The sequence below is a fragment of the Triticum aestivum genome, chromosome 1B (genome assembly GCF_018294505.1).
Source record: "Triticum aestivum cultivar Chinese Spring chromosome 1B, IWGSC CS RefSeq v2.1, whole genome shotgun sequence".
In the NCBI taxonomy this organism is placed as follows: Eukaryota; Viridiplantae; Streptophyta; class Magnoliopsida; order Poales; family Poaceae; genus Triticum; species Triticum aestivum.
This window is the reverse complement of record NC_057795.1, coordinates 286,601,184-286,628,611: the sequence shown is the minus strand read 5'-3', so window position 1 is coordinate 286,628,611 and position 27,428 is coordinate 286,601,184. Positions and strand designations below refer to the sequence as shown.

Here is a 27,428-nt window from a genome sequence, read left to right as displayed (position 1 = left end):
AATATGTATGTGTGCCGCGCGTGCGTGTGTGAGTATGTGTGTGGGGGGTGTGGGTGAGCGCATGTGTGTGTGTGTGTGTGTGTGTGTGTGTGTGTGTGTGCATGGCAAGGCAGCTGACCCTCCGACTGTCGTGGGACACAAGCTCGACTGCTCTTTTCCAGATCTAATCGGATGCCGCCAGCCGCCAGCGCGAGAGGGACCAATCTCCCAGCCCAACCCTGGCGTGCAGATGACCGTGAGGATGGGCATCGGTATTAAGTCGGCCTCTCATGGCGGGTAACACCAATCCGAGTGTGTCCGCCACTGTTGACGCCGCTAGGGCCACCACGAGGTGGGACTTGCCACCGAATCTGAAGGTTGTTTGGGGAGGGGGGGACAGGGAGCGCTCGCCGATGTCGTCCGGCGTTGGACGACCTCCTCCGGGGGTGCCGAGGGTTTTGGCGGTGGTAATCTGCTTTGTTGGCGGCGGCTGGGGGCACCTCTGGAGTCGCCCCAGGAGCGACCCGGGAGGCTCGGGGCGAGCAATTTTTTAGTGCAGGGGCACAAAAGTGCAATCTACTGTAATGAGGTATCAATGAAATTCAAACATAATGAGTATACACCCAGCTTCCATATAACTAAGATACACAAAGCCAACATCAGCGCAGACATACGAAGGATCACACCATATAAAGGGCTAAGTCATACAATATTGAAGCTATGCTTAGGCGGGGGAAATGAAAAGAAAACCAAAGTGATAGAAACAACAATTGACAAAATGCAGCAATGACCATCTGCATCGATCATATCTTGACAACACAATGACTAAGAAAAAGGTTTTTCAAAAGCAACGCCTTTAGAAAGGGAACGATACGTGCTCACCAACGTCGCGGATCCAATCACTAACGGCCATATCTTGGGTTTTCATCCCAAAGATCAATTCCAAACAAACTCCAAGCAAAACCTGAAACAGGGTGGCTGTCAGTGCCAGGTATGACGAACTAGGATCAAACCTAGGGTTTTTACGCAAAACTTGAGTCAGGTACGCGAGAAGCACCACCAGATCAAGGTTGTCTAGTGTTGCCGCATCCACTTTCTACAATCCCGGCAGCTGCATACGTGTGCGGTCATGACGTGAGATTCCACGAAAGTGATGACCATGTCTTGCAATCAAGCCGCGGCTCGAGATGCTAGACACACAACACGTAAAAGCTCGCGACGTGACACGGCGAAGACGTTGTCGAGGGAGTAAGGTCAGGAGCTAAGCTCCATCACTGCTGCCAAGTGTGCAAGAAGGATATGCACCTGTTTTTACGGCCTCTTTTCCCGACTCTTGTAGGTTAATTTTTTTGCTTGGTTGGCGTTGGAATATAGGATTTGGACCGCCGATCGCTTGGAGCGTCAAGGTTGGCCAAATTGTGGCCTTTGCAAGCTCTGCAATAGGGAGCAAGAATCAGGAGCCCACCTTTTCTTCAAGTGCCGCTACACGATTCGGCTATGGAAGTCTCGTATTGAGAAAGTAGGTCTTGCGCACATGGATACTTCCGAGTGGCTCATGGACGACTCCGTCTACCAGTGGTGGGATAAGAGAACCGACAACCGCAACCCTAACCGGCAAGCTATGGTTCCCTCACCATGCTCGTCTCTTGGACCATTTGGAATGAAAGAAATGCACGAGTGTTCCGCCATAAAAGTGCACCATCGACCATCCTACTCACCGCCATCGTCGACGAGGCCAAGCTTTGGATGGCCGCGGGCGCAAAGAAATTAGAGAATATTTTTCTGGGCGAGTAACTGTCATGCCGAATGTGTGAATGTGTTGTAATTCTCTAAACTCTATTCTCTCCTTATTTAATAGATGAGGCAAATCTTATGCCTCCGTTTCGAAAAAAAATAACATGATGGAACTATAATGGGTCTGGGAGTGATGCTGCACTTAGAAAGGAAAAGTCAGTCCCAAAATTAACCTGCCCGCCAAATGGGCAACTGTGGGTGCGATTGATTTGATTGCGCCTGCGAGGATCCATCTGCCTACCTAGATCACAGCAGGAAGCAACCCGAAAGCTGTCATCAGCTACCTGAGGAACTTCATTTAACTGTACCTGACATGTTGGTACCGTCCGGTCGCAAAGTGCAGGCAATCTGTCTATACTCATCAACCGTGAATGAGGCAAGGACGGTGCTGGTCAACGGCCTCGAGCTTCCCCTTTTTGCAATACGGGAGTAAATACTGTGGATCCACTCTGCTCTGCTGGTAACCAACCTAAGAGCATCTTCAATAGATGAGTTTTTTGTTTTTGAACACCTTCAATAGATGAGTTGCATTTTTGAGACCCAAACATATTTCTTCAACAGATGATGTAGATATAAAGAAAAAAATTCATCTCACGAAGATGTAAAATACAATAACTCAAGATGCAAATATACATCTCCACCTACAGGAGATGTAAAACTGACGGCCGCGTGTCAACTATCCAACAGTTTTTATTTTCCTTTCGCCTGCCGACCGCCGCCTGTGCCATGGCCGACTCCGACGACACCGCCATGCCGCTGCCGCTTTTCCGCCACCAGACTCACCTTCTCGCATCACACGGTTGTCATCCCGCTGCGACCAATTCGCCACTCGATTCACAACCACGCCGCCGGTCATTCGACCTCCCGGCTCTCGTCGCTCAGTCGTCGGCACACCTCCTGCCGCCGCTCGGTCCGCCGGTGCTCCTCCCAGCTCTCGGCGCTCGCCCGCCGGCTCTCATGCCGACTAGTTTTACATCTACATTTGCATCATCTATTGGAGTTGCACTTTTACATCATCAGTTTATATCATCCGTTGAAGTTGCCTCTTTTTTGAAGATGTAAATTTTTACATTTCATGGTTTACATCTCCAAAGCATTGTGAGCATAACTTATGCGGCGACTCAAAGCGCCCACTCCTCCTCCTCCCATCTCATTCTTCACGCCATTCAATGGCAGGCCTGAGGCACACCACACCACACGCACGCACGCACGCGCCCAGCATCCATCCGGCCGCCTTGTTGCCGTTCCGGGGTCGTGGCCACAACCTCGCCCCTGCACGAACCCGGGACAGCGACGTCCTGCCTAGCTGCGTGCGTCTCTCTCTCTCTCTGTATACTTAGTGCAGAGTCAGCAAGGCAGGCAGGCGCAGTACTACATGGTTATTGTACTTGCTAATTCCCGGTGTAATTACACGCACCGGTGAGGTGCTGGACCCTCCTTCTCCTCCTCCTCCCGCGCCGCCCTTCATTACGACGCAATTCGCGAGCTAACCAATGATGCCCGGAGTCATCCACACAAAACCATCGACCCAGAGGGTATGATTGACAACTCTAAATTATAGATATAGATGCGCAATGCAAATAACTCCACTTCCTCTTCTTGTCAACAGCTGAGAACATCTATGGGTGTACTCTCTCATTCTACAACAGTATTTGTAAACACACCACGTGCACATGGCATGCAGAGTCCTTCATTCTACTTACGCGAACAGAGGTTTCTCTCTCACTCTGCTGCGTGCCCTACGGTTCTTCAACTAGTTCTGCTGGTTCAGATGGCTTCCACAGCGTCCCGGCAGGCTCATCCATCAAGGCGATGCCGCGGGCAGACAGCTCCGCCCTCATCCGGTCCGACTCCGCAAACTCCTTCTTCCTCGCAGCGCTTCTCTGCTCAATCACCTGCTGCAGCTCCTCTTCGCTCATCCCTGCTCGCTTCAGCGCCTTCTCCTTCAGCTGCTTCACCACCTACAAGTTTTGACCATTTTTGTTAGCTCTCAGAACCAAAAAAAATGAACATATATATCTTCGACCCCCCAGAAAAGAGTGGTGGCAATAATAAATAAATAAATAATATCAAGACTGCTAAATTTACCTCAGCCAAGGGGGATGACGGCATCAAGCCAAGAATAGACAGTTTATTCGTGACTTCGCCGTGCAAGGCAACCAGAGCTTGTACATAATGTTCCTGCTGTTTCTCCTCGGGCTGTTTCTTTTTCTGCTGCTGCTGCTTCTTCTTCTCTGGCTCTTTCTTCTGCTGCTGCTCCAGTTTCTGCTGCAATTTCTGGCAACACAACACAACACACTGTTAGATGAGGGTTTTTTTTTTACAGCACTATCAGATGAGTTACTTTCCTTTCATTCGCACTTTCCCAGTAGCACAGTTCAATGTTCATCAACTGCAAAACTCAAGATGCAGCGTAAATACCTTCAGATCACTCAAGTTGTTGTTCATTGCTCTCACTGGCTTCATAAGCTCATCGAGGGCACCTGTCGTGTGAAGATCGTTCGACATGTGTCTCAGGAAACTTTCGTGGTTGTCCTCAACCACCTTCCGGTCGCCTGCTGGTACTGGGACATCCAACTTGTCATCATGGTACAAGGATATGACTATTTTCAGAGTCTTGTACAGTCTGGGTAAAATAATTAGTTCAAGGAATTACAACACGACATTTAAAATCTATATAACTCGATAAAAGTAGGGAGCATCCTGACATTAAGTACCTGATAAATATAGTACACACGGCCAGATGCAAACTCAAGGCCTGCATCAGAGTGGTTAACATCGGACCTGTAGTGTGTTCGCATCAGGAATAGCCTGAGAGCCATTGGATGGTACAGAGTGATAACCTACAGCGACAAGAACAAATTGGTCAGCCTCAGCTACAAACAAATGATATATATTTAACTGGAAAGTATACTGCTAACAGAAAAAAAGACCCTTACATCTCTGATAGTGAAGAAGTTTTTGTCTGCTTTTGCCATCTTCTGGCCATTGTTGTTGACAAAGCCATTATGCATCCAGCATTTGACCTCGCTCTCAGGATTCGCTGCTCTGCTTTGCGCGAGCTCGTTCTCATGATGTGGAAAGATCAAATCTTTTCCTCCGCCATGAATATCAAACGCATGGCCTAAATAATGCCCGCTCATTGCACTGCACTCAATATGCCATCCTGGTCTCCCACGGCCCCAAGGGCTTTCCCAGAATGGCTCACCCTCCTTAGCAGACTGAACAGAAAATGTGGAGGATAATTAAGCACTTGACTAAAGGCAACAATTAAAAAAACCCACAAAGTAAAAAAAAAAGGGTAAAATAGTTAGCACCTTCCATAATGCAAAGTCTGCAGGATTGCGCTTTCTTGTATCGACAGCGACTCGTGACCCCGGAAGATTATGGTCTAAGCTCCTTCCAGACAGACTAAGATATTCAGGGAAATTATCAACTGAGAAGTATACGCCGTCTCCTTCAATAGTATAGGCTTTCCCTTTTTCCTCTATCTGTCATTTGCATATACAAGTACCAAGATAGTTGTTAATGTCAAGCCAAATGGTATGAATTATGAAACGGTAAAACTAAACAACTTAGATTTTATGCCCTCTTGCGCAATGGGGATGTTAAACAAGCAACTGCTGAAGGTTTGATTTCATGGAATGGATGACAAGCACAGATAAGCAAATTGATCAGTTATCCTTCTATATTGATTTTTACTTTCCCTTATTGTAGTTGCACAGTTTTTTTTTTTTTGGAGGAAATGTAGCTGAGTACCTTGGTTATCAAATCTATTATCTGCTTAATGTGCTCTGTCACACGTGGCTCGCGAGTAGGAGGCAAGCACTGAAGTTCAACCATGTCACGCAGGAACTCATCGATGAACCGACTACTCAAACTAGTTGCCGTTTCACCAGCTTCATTTGCTCGTCTAATAATCTGCATGCGAAAAACAGCAGTTCAGAATTGACTATCTCGTATTGCACGCACCCAAGATACTGAAAATGACTTTCAGTAGGATGCATTTCAGAATATAGTTCAGACGTGAGTTTGAAACCCATTAAAACCTAAGTTACCTAAATTTCAAGAAATGATTTGATGGACGATAAACAGAAGATAGAATATGGACTCCATTATAACAAAACAGGGAATTAGGCAAATACAAAGACATCAGTTTCCACTTGACTGCATAACAGTACAGGAATTCCTAGAGAACAAGCTAAGTACAGTGTATATTATTTTCAGGTATAGCGTACATCCATCCAACATGACCAAAAGTTTCCATTAGACAGTTCTTATTATTTTACTCAACAACTTAAGTCTTTTCTCAAAAATTTATCAATGATTTATTACCTTGTCATCGATATCAGTGAAGTTGCGCACGTACTCAACCTCGTACCCCAAGTACTTTAGGTACCTGAATGAAAATAAATTAAGATGATAAGTGCAACGACATAACAAACTCGTATGTACCATTCCCTCAAAGCAAAGACCATATGAAGCGTTGCTAAAAGCGTATGATGAGAAGTTTAGAGCAAGGATCCAGGTTCAACTATCGAAGATAACACCGCATCTTGTTGAAAAAGAAAGAAAACTGAGTGTATAAATTTAACCCTTAGAAGTCTTGACAATTAACAAAATTAACCAAAACAAAAGGCATGTACTAAAACAAGTACTAATCATATATTGTATAACTAAGTAGTTGATCTCACTGACACATTTATCTCATCATTGCAATTATGCATGGGAAAAGGCCCACCAGGCTCAAATGTTTAATTATATTATGCTTCATAATTATATGTATTTCAGTTTTAGGCTTATGTTATCAATCCAAATCCAAATATTGATGTCCGTGTAACTAAATCTCATTGAGATATATCACGAATAATTCTTGCACCAATGTGCAGGGTGTCATCTAGTCTAGTATCAAATAACACATGATACACTACCTTTGTTATTATTGGGTTAAAAATGCAACACAAGAATAGAGGAGCCTGGTTAGAAGTATGGGAAATAAACATTTGATGAATTTGGAATTTAAAAACAGCAAATAAAAAGAGAATAAAAACTTGACAGAAAACCCGCTTGAAAAACCTGAAGAAAAGAGACGAAACAGACAATAAATTAACAGTGGATGTAAGGCTGATTGTAATGGGAGTATCATAGCTAGTATCATGCATGCCAACTAGGCAACTTTGATGAAGTGGCATAGAATTAAATGAAGTAAGAGAGGGTTGAGTATCATATCATGATACCGTATCATAATAAATGCTACACTAGTATGTGTCATGCATGGCAATAAATAAAGTCATCTATGATACTACCATATGATACTATGCATTAGAAAGGTAGTATCATACACTAGTATCATATGTATGATACTGACTTATGATACTACCCATTACAACCAGCCTAATACGCGGGCGGCAGGGCACACGTACCTGTAGAGGACGTCAAAGGCGACGTAAGCGCGGGCGTGGCCAACGTGGCTGAAGTCGTAGGGCGTCACGCCGCAGACGTACATGCTCACTTTGCCCTCCACCAGCGGCCGGAACATCTCCGCCTTCTTTGTCCTCGTGTCGAACAGCACCAGCTCCCTCTGCTGCTGCTCTGACCCCGCCATCTCTCAATATCTCTCAAGGCGAGGAGGGGAGCCCCGGGCTTATATTTTACCACTGTCAAACGCTATCGGACACGGAAACGGAAACTTGGTCGCTACTCAAACCTAAACCGACTCGCTCCAACGACCGGACAAAGACTAAATTATTTTACAATGAAACGTGCAGAACAAGGGACGATAAGAGTCGTATTATAGACGAGAAGAAAGTGAATTGAAAAACAACTTCAAAATGCGCAACCCTTCATCAATTGGCATTCAGCAGGTGTCACTAATCAGTTCCGATAAAAGTGTTTCAGCTCTCGACGACTACTCTTTATTCGTCCCAACACTGGCTCCGTTTGGAACATCGTCCGCACGATCAAAACTGTCAACCCATCGACAATAAAATTACATCAAAGATGGGACTAAACCCAAAAATATCCCCTAATCAATATGTTCCAGTTTGCTTCATATATCGTGCGTGTTCATGGCTTAGTAATCCATTCCACCCATGCCGCCCATTGCAGGTGCCTCTTTCTCCTCTTTGGGAACCTCCACGATGATGGCCTCTGTTGTGGTCATCAGAGACGACACACTGCAACAAAACAAGGCAAAACGTTAGTGCTGGTGCTCATCAAATATTGTTCTTATTAACATCTGATCCTTGTTCGTCGACAAGAAAAAGAAGGAGGTTGTAGCCAGTAAGTACCTAGCAGCATCCACCAAGGCAGTTCTGATCACCTTCAGTGGGTCAATGATACCGACCTTCACCATGTCCACATATTCACCTAGATACAGAGATAACTACGGCATCAGGAACATGACTCGGCTTGTTTAAAATAGGACAAGATCAAGCAAATGGTCAAGGACATCATACCTTTAGCTGCGTCATATCCAAGATCACTGTTCTCTTGCTCCAAAAGCTTGCCAACAACAACCGCCCCTTCTACGCCTGCATTGCAAGCGATGGTGTACACTGGTGTCTGCGAGGTATTTCAGAAATCAGTACACATGCAAAAGAAATCACGACAAAACAGATAATTATTTTCTCCCCAACCTTCAAAGCGTTCTGAATGATCTGCACACCGATCTTCTGGTCAAAGTTTGCAGTCTGCAATTTATCCAGAGCCTTTGACGCATATAGAAGGGCAACACCACCTCCTGCATAACCATTAAAGTTGAACCATATTCTCAGGACAGTGATGCTTAACATACAAACTAGACAGGAGTAATGAACACCAAAAGCAGGATATCAATTTTTTCTAGACCAAAAACTATTCAAAACAAGCCATATTCAGAATGTACATGGTGCAGTACCTGGCACGATACCCTCTTCAACAGCAGCTTTAGTGGCATTAAGTGCGTCTGTAACTCTGTCCTTCTTCTCGCTAACTTCAGCTTCACTGGCTCCTCCTATCTATAGGACAGGTAACAGTAGATGGGTCAAAACAATAGAAAAGATGTAGTAGCATGAAAGGAATCACCTATTACTATATTAACAGTCCTTCACCAATTCAATAGCATCCTCAAGCAGAGGAAGACATAGAATATACTCCCTCCATCCCAAAATAAGCGTAGCTGATTTTGTACTAAATCAACTACACTTATTTTGGGACAGAGAAGTATAAAACTTAATGGAGCAATATCGTTGCATTTTTATGTCAACTAAGCAACTCTTAATATAGCCAGTCTCACTCATTTTCAGTCAATATAGTACTGCGAAATGCTAGTCTGAGATTCTGAGATAACATTAATGCTTTATAGCATATTTATCAGAATAGGTAATGCTAACTGCAAAATAGGAAATAAAACAACGAGCTATAGTTCTCTCTAGAATTTGCAAGAGGAGCATGACCCTCACCTTTAGAACCGCAACACCTCCAGAAAGCTTTGCCAGCCGCTCTTGCAGCTTTTCCTTGTCATAATCAGAAGTACTTTGCTCAATTGCAGATCTAATCTGTAACACAATATTCATGTAAGTTGTCATGATATATAAATAAGATACAATGCAATTAACAAGTCACAGCACATTAAATTGATATTGCATGAACCTGATCTGCTCTCTCCTCAATGTTCTTCTTGTCTCCAGCTCCATCAAGAATAACAGTGTCATCCTTAGAAACAGTCACCTGAAATGGAAGCTCATTGATTAAAAAACAATTTAATAAATATTGTAGGCTTGCTATCAGAGAACTAAACCCTTGGGGCAAGAATTATGTTGTAATATCTTAACCAAAAAGGTATGATCACTAGAAGTATGAGCATTTTTTAATACCTTTTTGCATGTACCTAACATCTCAGGGTCAAAGTTCTCAAGGTTCATCCCAAGCTCTTCAGTTATGACCTGAATAATGAAATATGCTGATTTCAAAAACGCATATGACTCGCACAAAAACATGAATATGTTCAATAACTTCCAAACTTACTTCTCCGCCGGTAAGGATAGCAAGGTCCTGTAAATTTGCTTTCCTGTTCTCCCCAAAACCAGGAGCTTTAACAGCACAGACCTGAATTCCACATCGATTGAGGACAACCAGCCATACAGAAGTCAGATGAAAAGGAGATTGAATTTACTGACCTTAATGCCTGCACGGAGCTTGTTGATAATCAGAGTGCCCAATGCCTCACTTTCTAGATCTTCAGCAACAATCAGTAGAGGCTTTTGCTTCTGTTGAGGGCAACACATTAGTCACTATAGCAGCGAAGACCACTATGTGGCCAAGGTTTCAAGATTAAAACAAAAAAGCACCTTCAGAGCCATCTCTAACACTTTAACAACTGCATGCATGTTCGAAACCTTCTTGTCATGGATCAAGATCAAGGGGTCTTCCAATTCCTGTGGGATAAAAACAGGAATAAAAACATTTATAACTGCAACAACTACTATGATAAACAACAACCAAATTTTGAGACTAACAAGCAGCTAGCAGCAAATTAAGTTAAATAGTACTTACACATTTCTGGGTCTTTTGGTTGGTAATAAAGTAAGGAGAGATGTAACCCCTGTCGAGCTTCATGCCTTCCACAACTTCAAGCTCGTTATAAAGGGTGTTACCATCCTGCACATGAACGATTAAGCCAGGATATTACAAGCAAATAAGTATCAGAGCATTGACAGAGAAACATCAAGGAAGTCCAATGGCCATAGCCCACACGAACTTTCACTTTCCGGAACGGTATAAAATCATGTAGTACAAACAGATCTATGCACAATACAGATTGGGACTGAGATTTCCGCACAGACAAAATACCCGGTGAATGCGTTACTTTTTCTTCTGAACACTGAGTTTAGATGACACAAACTCAAAACTAAAATCACAAAATGCAAGAAAGCATACTTTAAATTAGCTATATATTTCCCACTAAGTACACGCATTGAGGATTGAGGACACATCCACTTTACTGTTTCATTTAGCCACTTTTACAAATACAGGAATTTGTAACAGGCTCTACTTCTAGACTGAAGATTCTGTTGAGTGCAACTCCTAGAAGTAAAACAGACTTCTAGATGTAGAATTATGTCTAACATTATCTTCTGCGCTCAGCTTCAATATAGATCAAGATGAACGGTATCTATAAAAGTTTCCTCTCGCATATACTCCCTCTGTTCCAAAATAGATGACTCAATTTTATACTAACTTTAGTACAAAGTTGAGTCATCTATTTTGGAACGGAGGGAGTAATTATTAGAAATCCAGTACAGATGGAAAGAAAATAAAGAAAAATCATAGGTCAGGCTACACATAATCGGTGAACATAGTTCTGGTAATCTGGACTCAGTAAATCTTACCGCAATGGTGATTACACCTTCTTTCCCAACCTTCTCCATAGCCTTAGCAATCAGCTCACCAATTTCCCTTTCACCATTTGCTGATATTGTACCCACCTTTGTAAGAGAAGAGCAACAAAATTAGTAATAAATAAGAAACCAAGAAGAAATTAAGAACTTTGTAATTAATCAGTTTGGGTGTTACCTGTGCTATTTCCTCTGAAGTGCTGATCATTCTAGCCATGCCCTTTAGGTTTGTCACAACATCATCAACCGCCATCGAGATTCCACGCCTTAGATCCATTGCGTTCATTCCAGCAGCTACAGACTTGCAACCCTCAGTAAAGATTGCTTTTGTCAAAACAGTGGCACATGTGGTACCTGAAAATTTGGAACATAACAAGCAGACATGGTTAGAACAACTATGGTTTAACAATTAAAACAGAAGAGAAATGATGTAGGCGATAGGAAGAACCTATAAAGAGCACAATTTAACACAATATTTACAATTGTAAAGAATGCGATAGAACAAAAGCACTGACATATCAAATTTGTTTAGTGTTACTGATCAAACTGCAATTACACTTAAAGAGTAAAGACATTTATTAATGCTCCTGAAATGAAGTAAAGGTACAGCAAAAATAAGATGATGATATGTCCAACAGACAAGCATGGACGGAATATTTCACAAAACAGATTCAATATTAGTTGCGCATAAGAATCCAGCAGGACATAAATATGACATACCATCTCCAGCAGTATCATTTGTTGCATTAGCAACCTGCTTTACAAGGCTTGCACCAACGTTCTTGACTCTATCTTTAAATTCAATGCTCTTGGCAACAGTCACACCATCCTTTGTGACTTTTGGGGCACCAAAGCTCTGCTCAATGATCACAGTGCGCCCCTGTAGAATTCAACATGTAAAGAATCTGAGCTATGACAGTTTTTATCAGATGAGCTATGAGAGTTGTTGACCCTTAAATGTGTATATAAGCTTATTCGCAAAAAAAGGGATATAGAAGCTTAGGACATAGTTATACCTTAGGACCCATGGTCACTTTCACCGCATCTGCCAACTCCTCAACACCCCTCAACATCGAGGCACGGGCCTCGACACCAAACCTGATGTCTTTCGCGGCATAGTTCCTGCTCCAGGCAAGCCTGCTTCCAACCTACACAGTATGTCAAGAAACGCCCAATTGAGATATACTACATCCTGCTAAGCACACCTAGGCTCTAGGAGGCGATAGCAAAACGCCTAGCGCTGAACTAGGCTTATTGTCAGCATAACTGCGCTTATGCGCTTTGGTCAGAAAAGCTGAAGGCGGTAGCAAAACGCACAATTAACACCTAGTGCTTTTTTTTCAACTTTGCTCTTGCTATCATGCGACTATGAACAGACTTAAGTTCTCAATTGGAGCATAATTGTACTGTGAGCCAACCCACATTACACCAAGTAGAGGCCTTGCGGCTAAACCGACTACACAGGCTAAATCACCAGCAAACCGCGAGCATGAAAGTCCACAACACCAGGAGGAAGCAATAGATCTTTCACTGCCAAACAACAGATCATTAATCCATTACTTGTCATTGAACCCAATCCGCTGGATCCTAAGCAATTCAAGCTTGCCTAGATTCGACTGAACCCCGCACAGACCACCACATGGTCTCGCTCTCGCACGCGCTACCAAACCCACTAAATAACGCGACCGAATCTCCACTTGAACCCAGCGACGCTACTCGACCTAGAACTACCAAGCTAGAACACCAGGCGACCGCAAACAGAAATTCGAGCAGGGCGAATCCTCTCACCTGGCGAGCGCTGCTCCCGGCTTGCCTGCACGAACAACCACGTACACGGGTTAGCAGCCGCACAGCAGAAGATCACAAAGAGATTCAGATCGCCGCGCTGGGAGGCGCGGACGGGAACACTCACCGAGCCTTGGAGGCGAGGCTGGCGGCCGCACGGTACATCGCGAATGCAGCGAGATGGCGCGGGAGTCGAGGTGCGTAGAGGCTAGGGGGCGAGGCGCCGAGGTGAGATGATGTGCGAGCTTCGGTTGTTTCTTGGGGAGGAGGAAAGGGAATGGGGGAAGGGGGAGGCGGATTTTAGAGGGAGGAGAAGGGAGAGGAAGAGAGGAGACGAGGTGGATCCAGAACCATCCACTAGGGTTTAGGGTTTTACTGGTGGGCTTGCGCGGAGATCGCGGGACGAAAATGGGCTAGGATTGATTTGCCTCGCGCCGCTGCTCTACAGGCCCAGCAACATAGCTTGGGACAGGTTTAACCGGAAAACTTCTTTTTTAGAAACATCTGTATTTTATAAGGACACCTAAAAAAATCTGTATTTTATAAGGATGGCAATGGGTATGGTATGGTACGGGTATAATAATTTCATACCCATGTGTCTCATGAGATACACCTATATCCTACCCATCGGATAAATATTCATGCCTATGCTTATACACTACGGGTATTCATACCTGACGGTTATCCATCGGGCAAATCAACACACCATCGAAGGTTGGTTTACGTAATTTCCATTAACATGTGTGGTGGAGGTGCTAGCCAGCGAGAGGTTTCTATGGTTCGGGAATTTGTAACATATGTGAACCATCGGTAAGAAAATCGAGTAGGGTCCGGGCATACTCACCGGCACAGAATTGTACCCATGTCCTATCCACGATTAATCAGATAAGGTTCAGTCACTACACATAGGCACGAAAATGTGCCCATACCCTACCCGTACAGGTCGGTATCCACTGGTACCCATGCTCATTGGTAAAATTGACATCCTTAGTAATTTTATTCATGCTCATAATAATTATCAAAAAAAATTGTACTCACAAGTTTTTTTTATGTTAAAATGAAGAATCAAACAAATGCAAACACAATAAATGCATGTCCGACCTCTATATAATTAAGATGCAGACAACTAGCATCAAAGCAAACACAAAGAAAATTATGAAAGAAGAGCAAGGTCATACATACCATAACTATGGCTAGTCGAAGATAAAGGGAAGCATACTCATGAGTTTAATTACCGTTGGATAGCTCATTTTTAAAGTTGTATTAGCTTTTTAATGAAATTGTCATGTTTAATGCATTTTATAATAACGCATGGATCGCGCTGGGTGTGCATTGTGGCTGAATAGCTTTTTAAGTTTACATGTTATTATTGTAATTATGTGTAGAACCCCACGATCTAGTCTAGTCTATGGGATGGCATGGGGGAGACGAATTGTGGGTAGGTGGTCTGATAGGAAGAAAATGAAAGGAAAACCAAAAAAGATGCAGACTTTACATATCGCAAAAATAGTTGAGTCCAATGCGTTCGTGTGAGCCTCTCCCTTTTCAAGTTCATCATCCTTCCAGTATTTTTGAAATAGATTCCTCACGCACTTGTGTGTGATCCAGTAATTGTTCCAACAAAAGAACACAGCTGAATTTGTTTCAACATATAAGGCTGGTCACAATGGGCAAGAACATAGTCTAATAACTTACACACTTTTCTAGACTATGTTACTACCTCCACAGTGGGTAGGAACATCTATGTAGTGTCATGCAATAATGTATTTATTAGGTTATAGATTCATTGTTTCTTGGAGTGTGTGATGTTCCGATAACTTAGCTAGTTACCACAAGCACCTCTCTCTTCATTAAATATATGACACATAAGCAAAGTTGTATTGGAGTGTGTGATGTTACTCCTAAGTTCCTCCCCATTGTGACCAGCCTAAGAACTGAAGTTGTCATTGGGAGTGCCCAATGGAAGCTGGGCCTAGGCACATCCACATTAATTTTTAAAGAAATCTTTTAAAAATCAACTATTTAAGAAAATAATGACATGAACTAGCACTGTGTAAAGTTTCGCAAAGAAAAGACTTATATGGTCTTCTGTGCAGAAAAAAAAGAAAACAGATTTGGTTCTGTACAAAAGTTACTATTCAAATTTTATGTTCTTTTTCCAGAAGAACGCGAAAGTGATTTCTTCCCAACGATGTTTGCCATACATTTTTTTCATAATTGCTAGACTCTTTAAATATATATTGAAAAATTAAACTGTTTCAGCAGGTGCGTCTAGAACCATGTCAAAAATCTGCGGTTTTTTAGCACCTGAATCTAGTTGTCATGTACTCCCTCCATTCATAAATATAAGATGTATTAGATATTTTATAATGTCGACTAGATACAGTGGAATGAATGAACAAACAAACTAAAATATGTTTATATACATCGGATTCATCAAAAATTTATAAACAACTTATATTTGTAAACACAGAGAGTACCATATTAATCTCACAATAGGCCCAGAAGAAAAATCTGCCAAGGTCCATTAGATGGAAATGTCCGGAACCTTGCCTTGCCTGGAAGACCAACCACCTTGCCTACATCTCCCCATTCTCCCGGCTTTCCCCAACTGGCCCCATCTTCCTCAATCCCCACCTCACTCTGCAGCTCCGCACTAAAAACCCTACTTGCGATCAGCCCTCGCCGGAGCTCACCGCCCCCTCGGAAGCCTAGGATCGCGATGCCGCCCACCGCCTCCGCCTCCGCCTCCGCCATCGTCGCCGAGACGGCGAGCGGGTACCACCACCTCAAGATCCGTGGCTACTCAAGCCTCAAGGCCATCCCCAGCGGCCAGGGCCTCATTTCCGGCCCTTTCACCGTCGGAGGCCATCGCTGGAGAATCCTCTACTACCCCAACGGCAACCAGGCGGAGAGCGTGGGCCACGTGTCCGTCTACCTCTACCTCGACGAGAATGTGGACAAGGAAGTGATGGCGCGGTTCCAGTTTGGTTTCAAGGCGGAGAAGCGAGGGCTCTTCTTCCTCAAGAAGGCCAAGCCGGCGGCGGTGACTTCAGCAGGTGCACAGAGTTTCGCCAGCCAGGGCTCTTGGGGGTACCCAAAGTTCGTGCAATGGAATGCGTTGGAGAAATCGAAGCATCTCAAGGGTGATTCGTTCACCATCAGGTGCGACCTCGCCGTCCTCAAGAGGGTCCGCATCGAGGGGACTGCCCAAGAAGCAGCTCCAAAGTTCGTCGACGTTCCCCCGTCCGACCTGAAGCAGCACCTCAGCGGCCTCTTCCTCGCCGGAAGCGGCGCGGACGTCGTGTTCGAGGCTGGTGGCGAGACATTCCCGGTGCACCGCTGCGTGCTCGCGGCACGGTCGCCGGTGTTCAGCGCGGAGCTCTTTGGCTCGATGAAGGAGGGTAGCGCCAACGATCTGGTCCGCATAGATGGCATGGAGGCGCAGGTGTTCAAGGCTCTGCTCTGCTTCGTCTACACGGATTCGCTGCCGGAGATGGGAAAAGAAGAGGAAGACGCCATGTGCCAGCACCTGCTTGTCACGGCGGACACGTATAACATGGAGAGGATGAAGTTGGTTTGTGAAGACAAGTTGTGCAAGCACATCAATGTAGGCACGGTGGTGAACATCCTGGCACTGGCTGAACTGCACGGCTGCCCCGGGCTCAAGACTGCATGCATCCATTTTCTCAGCTCTCCGGCAAATCTGAGGGCAGCCATGGCCAGCGACGGCTTCGAGCATCTAAGCACAACCTGCCCCTCTGTTGCCAAGGAGTTGATCGCCATGTCTTCCGCACCTTAGTTCAGTTATATGCTAATTGTGCTAGCAATGTCAGGTAGTCTCCTCTCCTGGAGTAAATAGCATAAAACTACTACTTTACAGGCTAGGGTTTCAAAAAACTACCGGATTTTATTTTTTCTCAGATAACTACCAAATGAGTGGTCGGCCGTTTCATAAAACCCTAAAGACCATGTGATTTAGAATTGATCCGCTTTCTGACAAGTCAGGCCCACCCCTAAACGAACCGTTTGTTTGACCGATTATTTGACCGTTAACTGAGATCTAGGGCCCACATGTCAGCCATGGAGCAAATAATAAAAGAGATTTGTTGAAAAAGCCCCCCAGGCGAATGGGTGGAGGACGAGGACCAGATCAATGGGGGAACTGCTCCCTCCGTCGCCCGCCCACCCGCCGCCGGCGAGCACTGGGGCTCAACGCCGGCCATTCCTCCGGCCCACCTCCTTCTCACCCGACCTCTCTATGCCCACCGCCGGGCTAGCGGCCGCCTCGTGCTGGTGGCGCCTGCCGAAGATGCGAGGCAGTCACCCCTGGCGGGCGGCGGCTCCTCCAGGCGTGTCGCCCAATGATGGCGCGGCGGCGACGGCGGGCGAACCGCCGTGGCAGAAAGGGCGGCCCCAGGCGGCGACCCACGGCAGCGCGGCGGGGCGACACCAGGCGGAAGCGCCATGGCGGCGCGGCGCGGCGCGTCGACACCAGGCAAGCGCCATGGCGGCGTGGCGCGGCGACACCAGGCGGCGCACCATGGCGGCGCGGCGGAGACTCCATGGGGCGCCATGGCCGCGCGGCAGTGACCCCAGGCGGCGCGGCACTGACCCCAGGCGGAGCGCCATGGCAGCCCGGCGACAACGACTCCAAGGACCCGATTGCTTTTTAAATATTATTATAGGGACCATATTGCTTTTTAAAATATTTGGAGGGGTTATTCTGTAAAAAATTGATGAAAGAGACACTGACATGTGAGCCCCACATGCCAGTTAACAGTCAAACACACAGTCAAAGAGACGGGTCATTTAGGTGCGGGCCCGACTTGTCATAAACAGGTTTAATTTTTTAACAACGTGCATTTAGGGTTTTTTGAAACAGCCGACCACTCATTTGGTAGTTATCTGAGAAAAATTAAAAACCGGTAGTTTTTTGAAATCCTAGCCTGTAAAGTAGTAGTTTTATGCTATTTACTCCCTCTCCTGGTGACCTGGTTGCCAATGCTTATTGAGTATCACTTATTTCTCTTGGTATATCCATCTATCCTAACTTACTAAGGAGCTGCAAAGCACATTATGGAGTATTGTGAACAGGTTATTAGTCCTGCAAGTTATATGGTTATGTCCTCTTGCTTATGAACTTGTATTGGAAAGGAGCTTAATTTGATGAGTAATGTAATGCGATTGCGCTTTAACTGTTTCTTCACGAGATCATGCTTGCTTTCATGTTTTTCATGTCATATCCACATGTGTGCATGTTAATCCAAGAAATGATTTGTTGATACGTAGATTGATCTTAGTTCTTTGCATCCAATTAGGCCTTTTCTTGTTTCTGTATCCAATTTCAGTTATGCTCATTGTGCTAGCAATGTCAGGTAGTTCTCTTGTTGCAGCAATTGTGTCCTCTGATTCATGTTGTCCTACATAGTAGTACATCTATCGACAAAATCACTTACTTCTCTTGGTATATCAACTACATCTATCCGAACTTACTAAGGAGCTGCAAAGTACTCTCACTTTGTGTCTCTTTTGTTTTATCGCTACTTTTTGAGTAGTTTGGATCGCTTACCATATGTGTCACATGGTTGTTTTATCACTACTTAACTGCATATGTATGCAATCCTGCCGATTAATCGTAAATGATATTGTGAACAGGTTAGTGTGCTGATTAAATCTGTATTAGTCCTGCAAGTTCTATGGTTGTGTTCTCTTGCTTAAGATCTTGTATTGAAAAGGAGCTTTGATGAGTAATGCAATGCAATTGCTCTTTAACTGTTTCTTCACGGGATCATATTTGCTTTCATGTCATATATATCCACATGTGTACATGTTAATCCAAGAAATAATATGTTGATATGTAGATTGATCTTGGTTCTTTGCATCCAATTAGGCATTTGCTTGTTTCTGTACCTCATGGGTCGGAACCGACAATTTACACTACCACTGAGTAAATTAGTCGTTACGAGGATCTGGAGGAGAATGTGGGGCCATGGGAATTCAAAGTTAACAAGACTATGCTTGTAGTACGTTTGTCCTCGCGAGTGTTAAAAAGTGCTCAACTTTCGCAGGTCAACTTCTTTTTTTTATTCTCTCAAAAAAAACTTCTTTTTTTAAGAAAAATATATTAGTATCAAGACAATATCAATTACACCCGACCTCTGGAAAGGAGTGGGGGCAAGTTTAGCCAAATTAGTATAGATTTGAAAACCAGAGATACTCCTTTTATAATATTTGTTTGAGATGAACAACTTTCATCATTTTATGAATAGAGTTGCTATATTGAATAACGTACTGCACATCTGGCCGTCGTGACCCTATAATGGCCTAAACTTATACATAGTGACCGTATTGATTAATTTTTTATGTACGATGATCAAAGTGAGCTTGTGGCACAAGTTCAAATACCATAGTTGAATTTTACTTCTTGTATAATAAACACTTTTAACGAGAAGAAACAGCTATTCGGTGAGGCGTCAGGGCTGGACGGGGGATATATTGACTTATTGTATTGGCCTTGAAGAATAATTTCACAATCTTCTGGCTGCGATGACCCTCTATTTCTCCCCAAAACGCTGATGCATTAATTAAATTTTTGACATAGCCTAGTAACTTGGAGGGAGGGAGGGAGATGTCTACTGGAAGCAACGTCTCAATTCGATCGGGACAAAACTACTGCCGACAATTAATAAATGGAGTAAAAGATACAACAATGCGAGGTCACTTTCATTACCGAGATAGGAAATAACGGATAGGATAGGGCCATGTGGACGCTTGCATGCCTACACTTACAAGGAAGGTATGAAGCTTCGTGGAAATTTCTCGCAATCAACTCGGTGACCATTGGAGGTGGGCTTCGCTGTCGAGTGAGCCGAACCAACAGCAGTTGTCATCGCCCGGAGTATCTCCGGTTTAAGGCGATGTCACGATCACATGCTGAGAGTATGTTGGTTTCTTCCGCTGAGAGTACTGTTTTTTTTTTTTGAAAAAGAGGAAGACCCCGGTCTCGTATCTGGACGATTGGACGATGCATGAAACCACTTTACTAATTATTCACAAATGACCTTACAAAGAAATACAACGGTAAGTTTGAAGCCACTGTCAAGGCAACATCTGTTGCGGATATGGGGCACACACCGATCCGGCGCGCTCTTAGAGGCCGCCGCTGCCAACTGCCACCCTCCATCTCCAGAGCTGTACTGACGCATCATCCTTGCCCGATCTAGCTACTGTCGACGCCACCACGGCGCCCAACGTCACCACCTCCCTACGTTCGAACTGCTGAGCACATCGCGGTCGCCGCCGGTAAACCTCAACACCATGCCGCCAAGTACCACCAGCCGACACAGCTTGAAGTCTCTGGGAGATCTGACGTGGGTAGTATCTGCCGACCAGGCATGACAAAGCGTAGCACCTGTCGGCCAGGCATGACTTGACATCTCCACCGAAACTCCGTGCAAGACGAAGCCGCTCCACCTCCTACCACTTACTTCTAGCGCTGCTCCGCAAACGATGCTCTCAAGAGAGAAACGACACCGCAGGGCCGCCATCATCCGATGTGGAAACCCAGATCCTAGGGTTTCCCCAGGAGCAGCACGAGTGTGTTGACAATAGTTACAGGACGATGCCTTCATCAAGGTAACGGCGCAGAACGCCACCATCGTCCGCCATCGGCTCGGTTTTCACCGGTAACTATGTTTCCCCGACTCGCAGCCGGGACTAGATTACATATCTTGAGATCCGATCACCCAGCCTCAGGTCGACCACCTCCGACGTAGGAGATGACCACCACCGCCATAATCCTCGTGATGCGATGCAGACCCGGAGTGTTTCAGCGAGCCATCGCCGAATCCAATGAGATGCAGCAGTTTGAGGACATAACGAGAGTCGCCCGCCTAGACCCGAAGGTCCTATATCGAGCCCGGGACGCGCCCCGGCCGCCGCTACCGCCATCTCCTACTAATCCCGCCGGCTGCAGCCAAGCCCCCCGTCGTGCCCCGGCCGCCGCTGCCCGCCATCCTCATCGGGAGGGAGATCCAAATCAGCCGCAGCCGCGTCAGATCTCGGGACGTCGGAGGAGTTCCGCCACCGCTGCGCCACAGGGCTTTCGCCCAGCTACGTTGTCGGCGGCGGCGGAAGGAGGAGGGTGCGGGGAGTCGAGGGGAGGTCGGGAGGTGGCCGCCCGGTGCGGCCCGGCGGCGGCCGCACAGGGTTGAGAGGAAGGGAGGGGTTACCAGCTGAACCTTTAAATTTCTGCCCATGTTCAGTCGGGTACTACTACTACTATATAGATGGACGTGTTTTAAGTATTTGCTCTAATATTTTCCACGGTACTTGTTGGAGATTCTTATTTGTTATTTCCACGGTCATCTTTCATCTTTCTAAGGGATGCAACAAATGGAGTATTTTTTTGATAAAGGATGAATTTTATTGATCCAAAATAAAGCATCAAGAGGATGCAAACACATTGAGCACATAACCAACCTCTGCATAGGTAGGATGCACACAACCAATACCAAAACACGCACACATAAAAACACGTTGGCAAATAGCAAAGTCATATAAGACCAAAGCTATACCGAAAAAGACTTTTGCCCTGCTTTATATTATAAAGCCAACCGCCCAAATCAAGCATCCAACAAGGTCCAACACAGTACACACACACACGGAGGTCCACAAGAACATAAAGTTGTCAGAAGGGTCAAGGCTGAGGGCACAACACAACAAGCCCTAAACACAAAACACACACGCCACAGAGCCGCCAGGCGATCTAATCAGGCTCTGGGGGGGGGGGGGGGGCAGCGGAGGAGCCACGCGGGGCGCCATCGAGCGGAGGTCGGAGAGGAGGGTGGTGGTGACGTCCCTGTCCTGGGGGCGGCTAAGCGGCCGCCAAAGCTGCAAGTAACCACACATTTTGAAGATTGCGTCAGTCGCACGTTGGAGGGGTACCTTCTGAATAACAAGCTTATTGCGAATGTTCCAAGGCGTCCAGGCTAGAACCCCAACGCACGGCCATCTAATATGGCGGTAGCGAGTAGGGGAAGCGTTGAGCTCGGCAAGCAAGTCGGGGAAGTTGGTATTGCACCACTGTCCGCCAACCGTTTCGCGGAAGCAAGCTCATAGGAACTGGGCAGTGTAGCACGAGAAAAAGATGTGGTTAGCATCCTCTACCGTGCCACAGATGGGGCAAATCCCATCGCCTGGGCCGTTACGCTTGAGGACTTCAACCCTAGAAGGGAGGCATCCACGGATCCATTGCCATAGGAAAATCCTGATCTTCAGAGGTAGGAGGATGTCCCAGATCAGGCTAAAGGGTTCCACGGCCGCCGAGGGCGCAATGGCGGCATACAGGGACTTCGTGGAGAAACAGCCAGAGGGCTCAAGGCGCCAGGAAAGAGCATCCCGGTCCTCCTCGACGTTCATTGGCATAATGGCGATGTCTTGGAGGAGGGAGTCCCAAGCAGCCACCTCGAGGGGGCCAAAAGGGAGCCGGAAGGCGAGACGCCCTAAGTCAATAAGGGCCGTCTCGACAGAGACCCGAGGGTCGGCCGCAATGGCAAATAGTTCTGGGAATCGCGCAGCCAGGGGGGAGTCCCCTAGCCAATGGTCGAACCAAAACATGGTCGAGGCCCCGGAGCCAACCGAGATGGATGTGCCGATGCGGAGTATGGGTAGAAGCTGAATCACAGATTGCCAGAACTGGGATCCACCCGTACGTTGGCAAAAGGCAAGAGGTTGGTGTCACGCCCAATATGCGTCCCTATCCAAAAGGAACTCGAAGGTCCCACCAAGGATAGACCCGCATATTGAAACGCTTTTGCAAGGTGGATATCATTACATCAACATTACATAATAGATTGTCAGGACCCCGACTCAATGCCACATCGATCTAGCATGTAACACCTCATATCACTTTGTGGCCTCACGCACGGTATTCCCACGGGTGTCGCCTTACCTTTGCCCGGGACCGTTTGCGCCTTTTGGCACACGTATATGATAGTGTCGCTAGCATCCCTATGATAAGGAGCCCGGGCTGACATGGCTAGTCGTAAACCCAAAGTGGCACAGACTTACAGGGACAGGCATCCATGACCCAGCATCGAACGTGTCGGTCATCAGCGAGTGAATCCAGACTGTAGCACTGGGCTAGCAGGACTCCGGTGAACCGGGCTGTAGCGGGCTAACAGGACTCCGGTATTCATCGCGTGACATTTCCCCGAAGGGACAGACACAGGAACGAAGAAGGACACATGCCGGCCAGCCTAAGTGTTCCGGAGCAGTAGCAAGCTACCATGGCTCGGTGGAAACACTAGGAGACATTTCCCCGTAAGAGAGGCTACTAAAGATAAACAACTAGATGGTCAGATCCCACACATACCAAGCATTTCAATAACATACACACAATATGCTCGATATGTGCAAATACAACATGGCATCACAACATGACTCTACGACTCAAGTAATTTATTCAATAGGCTCCGAGGAGCGAGATATTACAAACATGGGTCTCATGACCCAACAATCAGAGCATACAAATCAAAGCACAAGCGGAAGCTATCATGTCTGAGTACAGACATCTATAAATGAAAAAGGCTGAGAAGCCTGACTATCTACCAGATCCTGCCGAGGGCACAAGATCGTAGCTGAGGTAACAAGCTAAACGTCGAAGTCCACGTGGAACTACTAGCGAGACCGAAGTCTCTCTGCAAAAACATAAAATAGGCAAACGTGAGTACAAATGTACCCAACAAGACTTACATCAGAACTAACTACATATGCATCATTATCAACAAAGGGGATGGTGGGGTTTAACTGCAGCAAGCCAGCTTTGACTCAGTGGCTAACCTAAACTATGATTGCAAGTAACTCTTCAGGTGGCGCACACGAGTCCACATATTCACCAAATCAATACACCACTATGGATCCACTCCCGTCTCCCTACGAGAGCGCCATCCATAGCACTCACGCTTATCTTGCGTATTTTAGAGTATCCACTTTCACTTGTCTATGAACTGATATAAGCAACCCAGAAGTCCTTTTCCGCGGACACGGCTATTCGAATAGATGATGTTAACCCTGCAGGGGTGTACTTCTTCACACACGCTCTCACCACTTACCGCCGTTTACACGACATGTACTCAGCAACCTTCAAGCGGAAGCCCAACGTGGGTGTCGGCCACGGCCTGCCTAAACACTCAAGTCTCTAGTCCAGGTTTATCGCCTATTCGGGTTCCATCCATGAGGAGATCCGGCCGGAGTTTCGCTCACAGCCCCAAACGATGTGAACAGGGTTCCCGAGACACCAAACGGGCGCCCGGTACACCGTGCCACGTGCCTACCGCATCACAGCCCACCCCTACGGTCAGCGCTGCGCACGGCCTCCAGCATACTACAAACACCAGAAACTACTTGCAACTCCTGGACAGAGGACAAGGGTGATTAAGAAGCCGAGAGGGTCCATTGGTTTCGGGCCCAATGCGTGGTAGTAGCTGAATCATGGATCACAAACACAGAACTCAGTTCCTGAGGACGGCTGCAATGAGACAACCCACCATGTACTCCTACATGGCCTCTCACCGCTACCTTTACCAAATCGTATTCACACACTTAGCTCACACACAGTAGGACATGTTCACACACCTCTGATTCATCCCGGATGAATCAGACCTGACTCAACTCTAAGCAGTAGCAGGCATGACAAACAAGCATGAATGAGTAGGCACATCAGGGCTCAAACAACTCCTACTCATGCTAGTGGGTTTCATCTATTTACTGTGGCAATGACAGGTCATGCAAAGGATAAAGGGGTTCAGCTACTGCAGCAAGTAACGAATATGTCGTTGTTGTCCTAATGCAGTAAAAGAGAGCAGGAGCGAGAGAGTGGGATTTTATCGGAATGAACAAGGGGGTTTTGCTTGCCTGGCACTTCTGAAGATAGCATTGAGTCTTCATCAGTGTCGATGATCACATCATCGGTATCACGTCTATCGAGAGGGAACAACACCGGCAAACACAGAGGAGACACGATCAATGCAATGCACAATATGATGCATGCTATGACATGGCAATATGAATGTGTTTTGGGCTAATGCATCTAGCAACAAGTTAAATGGGGTTGGTTTAAATACAAGATTCAAATTCAAACTCCATATGTGATTATTTAAATGCCATTCACTTCATTTGTCCTAAACAGTAGTGATAAGTTGTTCTAACATGCATGGAAATGGTACAGATGGATTCCTTGAATTTTTCTGATAATTTTTCATATATAAATTATTTAATTTGGAGTTACGGTTGAATTTCTATGATTTTTAGAAGTTTATACAATTTTCTGGAATTTCCTGAATTGTTTTAAAACCAGAAAATGATTTATTGCGTCAGCACTAGGTCATGCTGATGTCAGCAGGTCAACTAGGCGGGTCCGGGTCAAACCTGACAGTGGGTCCCGCGTGTCAGTGACTCAGTTGGTTAACCGGGTTGATTAGGGTTAAACTAATACTAACGAAAATGTCAGCGGGGCTGGGCCCACATGTCAGTGGCTTAAATAATTAACTAAATTAATTAGTGTTAACTAATCTAACACCTAAACTAATTAACAGGGGCTGGCCCCACCTATCATCGACCCAGGGGGGGTTCCGCCCTGGTCAAGTGGGGCAACCCCGCCGGCGACTCGACGCCGGCGAGGCCCGAGACGGTGGCGCGGCTCGGATTTGAGCTTCAGGCGGTGGTTTTGGACGCGGTTTGCGGCTACGGAAAGCTAGGAGTCTTGCGCATCCAACGGAGGCAACAACTCGCGACGGAGTGGGCTAAATCGACGACGGCGGCAGCTTTTGCGGCGGCCGGAGTTCGGCGGGGAGGGGAGAAGGGGCTACGATGCGCTAGAGGAGGAGCGGGTGGTGGCTACGAGCTCCTGGTGCTGCGCTGAGCACGACGGTGGGCTCGGGAGTGAGCTGCGGTGGCTGTGGCCACGGCCACGCCATGGCCGGCGGCGAGAAGCTCTCGGCCGCGGTGGTAACGGCGGCTACGGAGGGAAATAGAGCACGGGGAGAGAGGGGTTCGGCAGAGGAGCTCACGGCGAGGTCGACGAGCAGCTCGGTGGGCTCGGGGAAGGCCGAACGGCGACGAATTTGACGACGGCGATCCTCGGTGGCCGAGGAGGGGAACAGCGAGGCTAGCGGCATCCAGGGGCTCTTCTGGTCGCGTGAGACGACGAGGAGGACGAGGGAGGACCGGCGGAGCTCGGGAGCGCGTCAGAGAGGAGAGGGGGTGGCGGTGGCCGCGAGGGAGCTCGTCGGTGGCGGCGGCTCCGTTCGGTCCGGGCGAGAGAGAGGGAGCAGAGGAGGATAGGGATGGAGGGAGAGACACGGGAGAGTGAGAGAGGGTCGAGGGAGGCGCGTGGCGTCACCGGGGCGTCGAGGAGGAAGCAGGAGGTGGCCAGGGGAAGCAGGAGGTGGCCGAGGCCTCTCGGGCGCGCGCCACGCCTCGGTCCTTCTGGCGAGGAGGAAGACGACAGGGGGAGGCGCTGGGCTGGGCCGGCCAGATGGGCTGGCCAGCTGGGCCGCGACAGGTGAGTCCAGGTGAGGTGCTCTGTTTTATTTCTGTTCTGTTTTATTTATTTTTTCAATTTGTTTTGCCACTGTTTGAATTTAGAACAATTCCAAACCAGTGTCAAAATTCCTCTGAATATATTTATGTTGCTTAATGGACTTTTCCAAAAGCACATAAAATGTTTCAGGGTATTTGGAAATATATTCTATACGAGTTATGAATATAATTCCAAATGCAAATAAGATAATGATTTAAATTCAGTGCCCAAAATATTCCTCAAAAATGCTCATTATTTTTGGTTTGGTGCAAAAACCCTTGCCAAATATAACCAACATTATTTAAGGCCATTTTGGAAACACTGAATGCAATTTCCAGGGTTCTTTTGCCCTGCTTTTAATTAAAGTTTCGAGGCTTCAACAATCCTCAACTCATGTTTCAGAAATTTAAATATGATGCCTGGATGAAGATGCAACTATTTACAAACAATATTCTAGGGCTGTGACAACTCACCCCCACTAAACAAAAATCTCGTCCCGATATTCAAGACGTGAGGTAAGAAGCAGAGGGGACACAAAGCTAACACGATCTTCACGATCCAACTGTTCTTCTCAAGGATGTTGATTTGATCCTCATCTTTGTCTCGACGTCTTGCTTTGAGAACTCCGGCCAACATGACAACGAGAAGAAAGGAAAACTCTAGAACAATCGATCTTCGAGAAGACCGAACAACTCAGGATCAACTCATGGGATGAGACATAGCAACATCTCTTGAGCTGAGAGACGAAGCACAGATCTGAAGAAATGGAGTAAGACAGATGACGAGGGTTCGCTAAGTAGACAACAATTCCAGACTTAAGAATGTGGTGATCGGTTGTCAACGTAGCGAGGAATTGAATTGCCATGATACCATAATGATGCACCTTAGGGAAGGTGACTCGAAGATAT

The 27,428-nt window shown here is 46.4% G+C and overlaps 3 protein-coding genes across 3 annotated transcripts; 1 reads left to right on the top strand and 2 right to left on the bottom strand.

Annotated features, from left to right (window-relative positions):
• Nucleotides 1–3,329: 3,329 nt before the first annotated feature.
• On the bottom strand, nucleotides 3,330–7,455 carry LOC123119736 (cysteine--tRNA ligase CPS1, chloroplastic/mitochondrial). The gene is made up of 9 exons (XM_044539644.1): nucleotides 7,197–7,455; nucleotides 6,109–6,172; nucleotides 5,533–5,694; nucleotides 5,091–5,264; nucleotides 4,713–4,994; nucleotides 4,482–4,616; nucleotides 4,195–4,389; nucleotides 3,862–4,050; nucleotides 3,330–3,734 (listed from the first exon to the last, which is right to left on the bottom strand). The coding sequence occupies exons 1-9, from the start codon at nucleotides 7,376–7,378 to the stop codon at nucleotides 3,513–3,515; spliced, it is 1,605 nt and encodes a 534-aa protein (XP_044395579.1). The 5' UTR covers nucleotides 7,379–7,455; the 3' UTR covers nucleotides 3,330–3,512.
• A 131-nt stretch (nucleotides 7,456–7,586) lies between these two features.
• Nucleotides 7,587–13,297, bottom strand: LOC123119731 (chaperonin CPN60-1, mitochondrial). The gene is made up of 18 exons (XM_044539636.1): nucleotides 13,063–13,297; nucleotides 12,939–12,963; nucleotides 12,167–12,298; nucleotides 11,871–12,030; nucleotides 11,329–11,504; nucleotides 11,145–11,240; nucleotides 10,309–10,413; nucleotides 10,104–10,190; nucleotides 9,933–10,022; nucleotides 9,781–9,861; nucleotides 9,630–9,698; nucleotides 9,406–9,483; nucleotides 9,216–9,311; nucleotides 8,672–8,771; nucleotides 8,412–8,515; nucleotides 8,232–8,337; nucleotides 8,064–8,142; nucleotides 7,587–7,949 (listed from the first exon to the last, which is right to left on the bottom strand). Exons 1-18 carry the CDS (start codon nucleotides 13,098–13,100, stop codon nucleotides 7,847–7,849), a joined length of 1,725 nt encoding a protein of 574 aa, XP_044395571.1. The 5' UTR covers nucleotides 13,101–13,297; the 3' UTR covers nucleotides 7,587–7,846.
• Nucleotides 13,298–15,657: 2,360 nt separating this feature from the next.
• On the top strand, nucleotides 15,658–16,737 carry LOC123078255 (BTB/POZ and MATH domain-containing protein 1-like). The gene has a single exon (XM_044500688.1). The coding sequence runs from the start codon at nucleotides 15,658–15,660 to the stop codon at nucleotides 16,735–16,737; it is 1,080 nt and encodes a 359-aa protein (XP_044356623.1).
• Nucleotides 16,738–27,428: the final 10,691 nt, after the last annotated feature.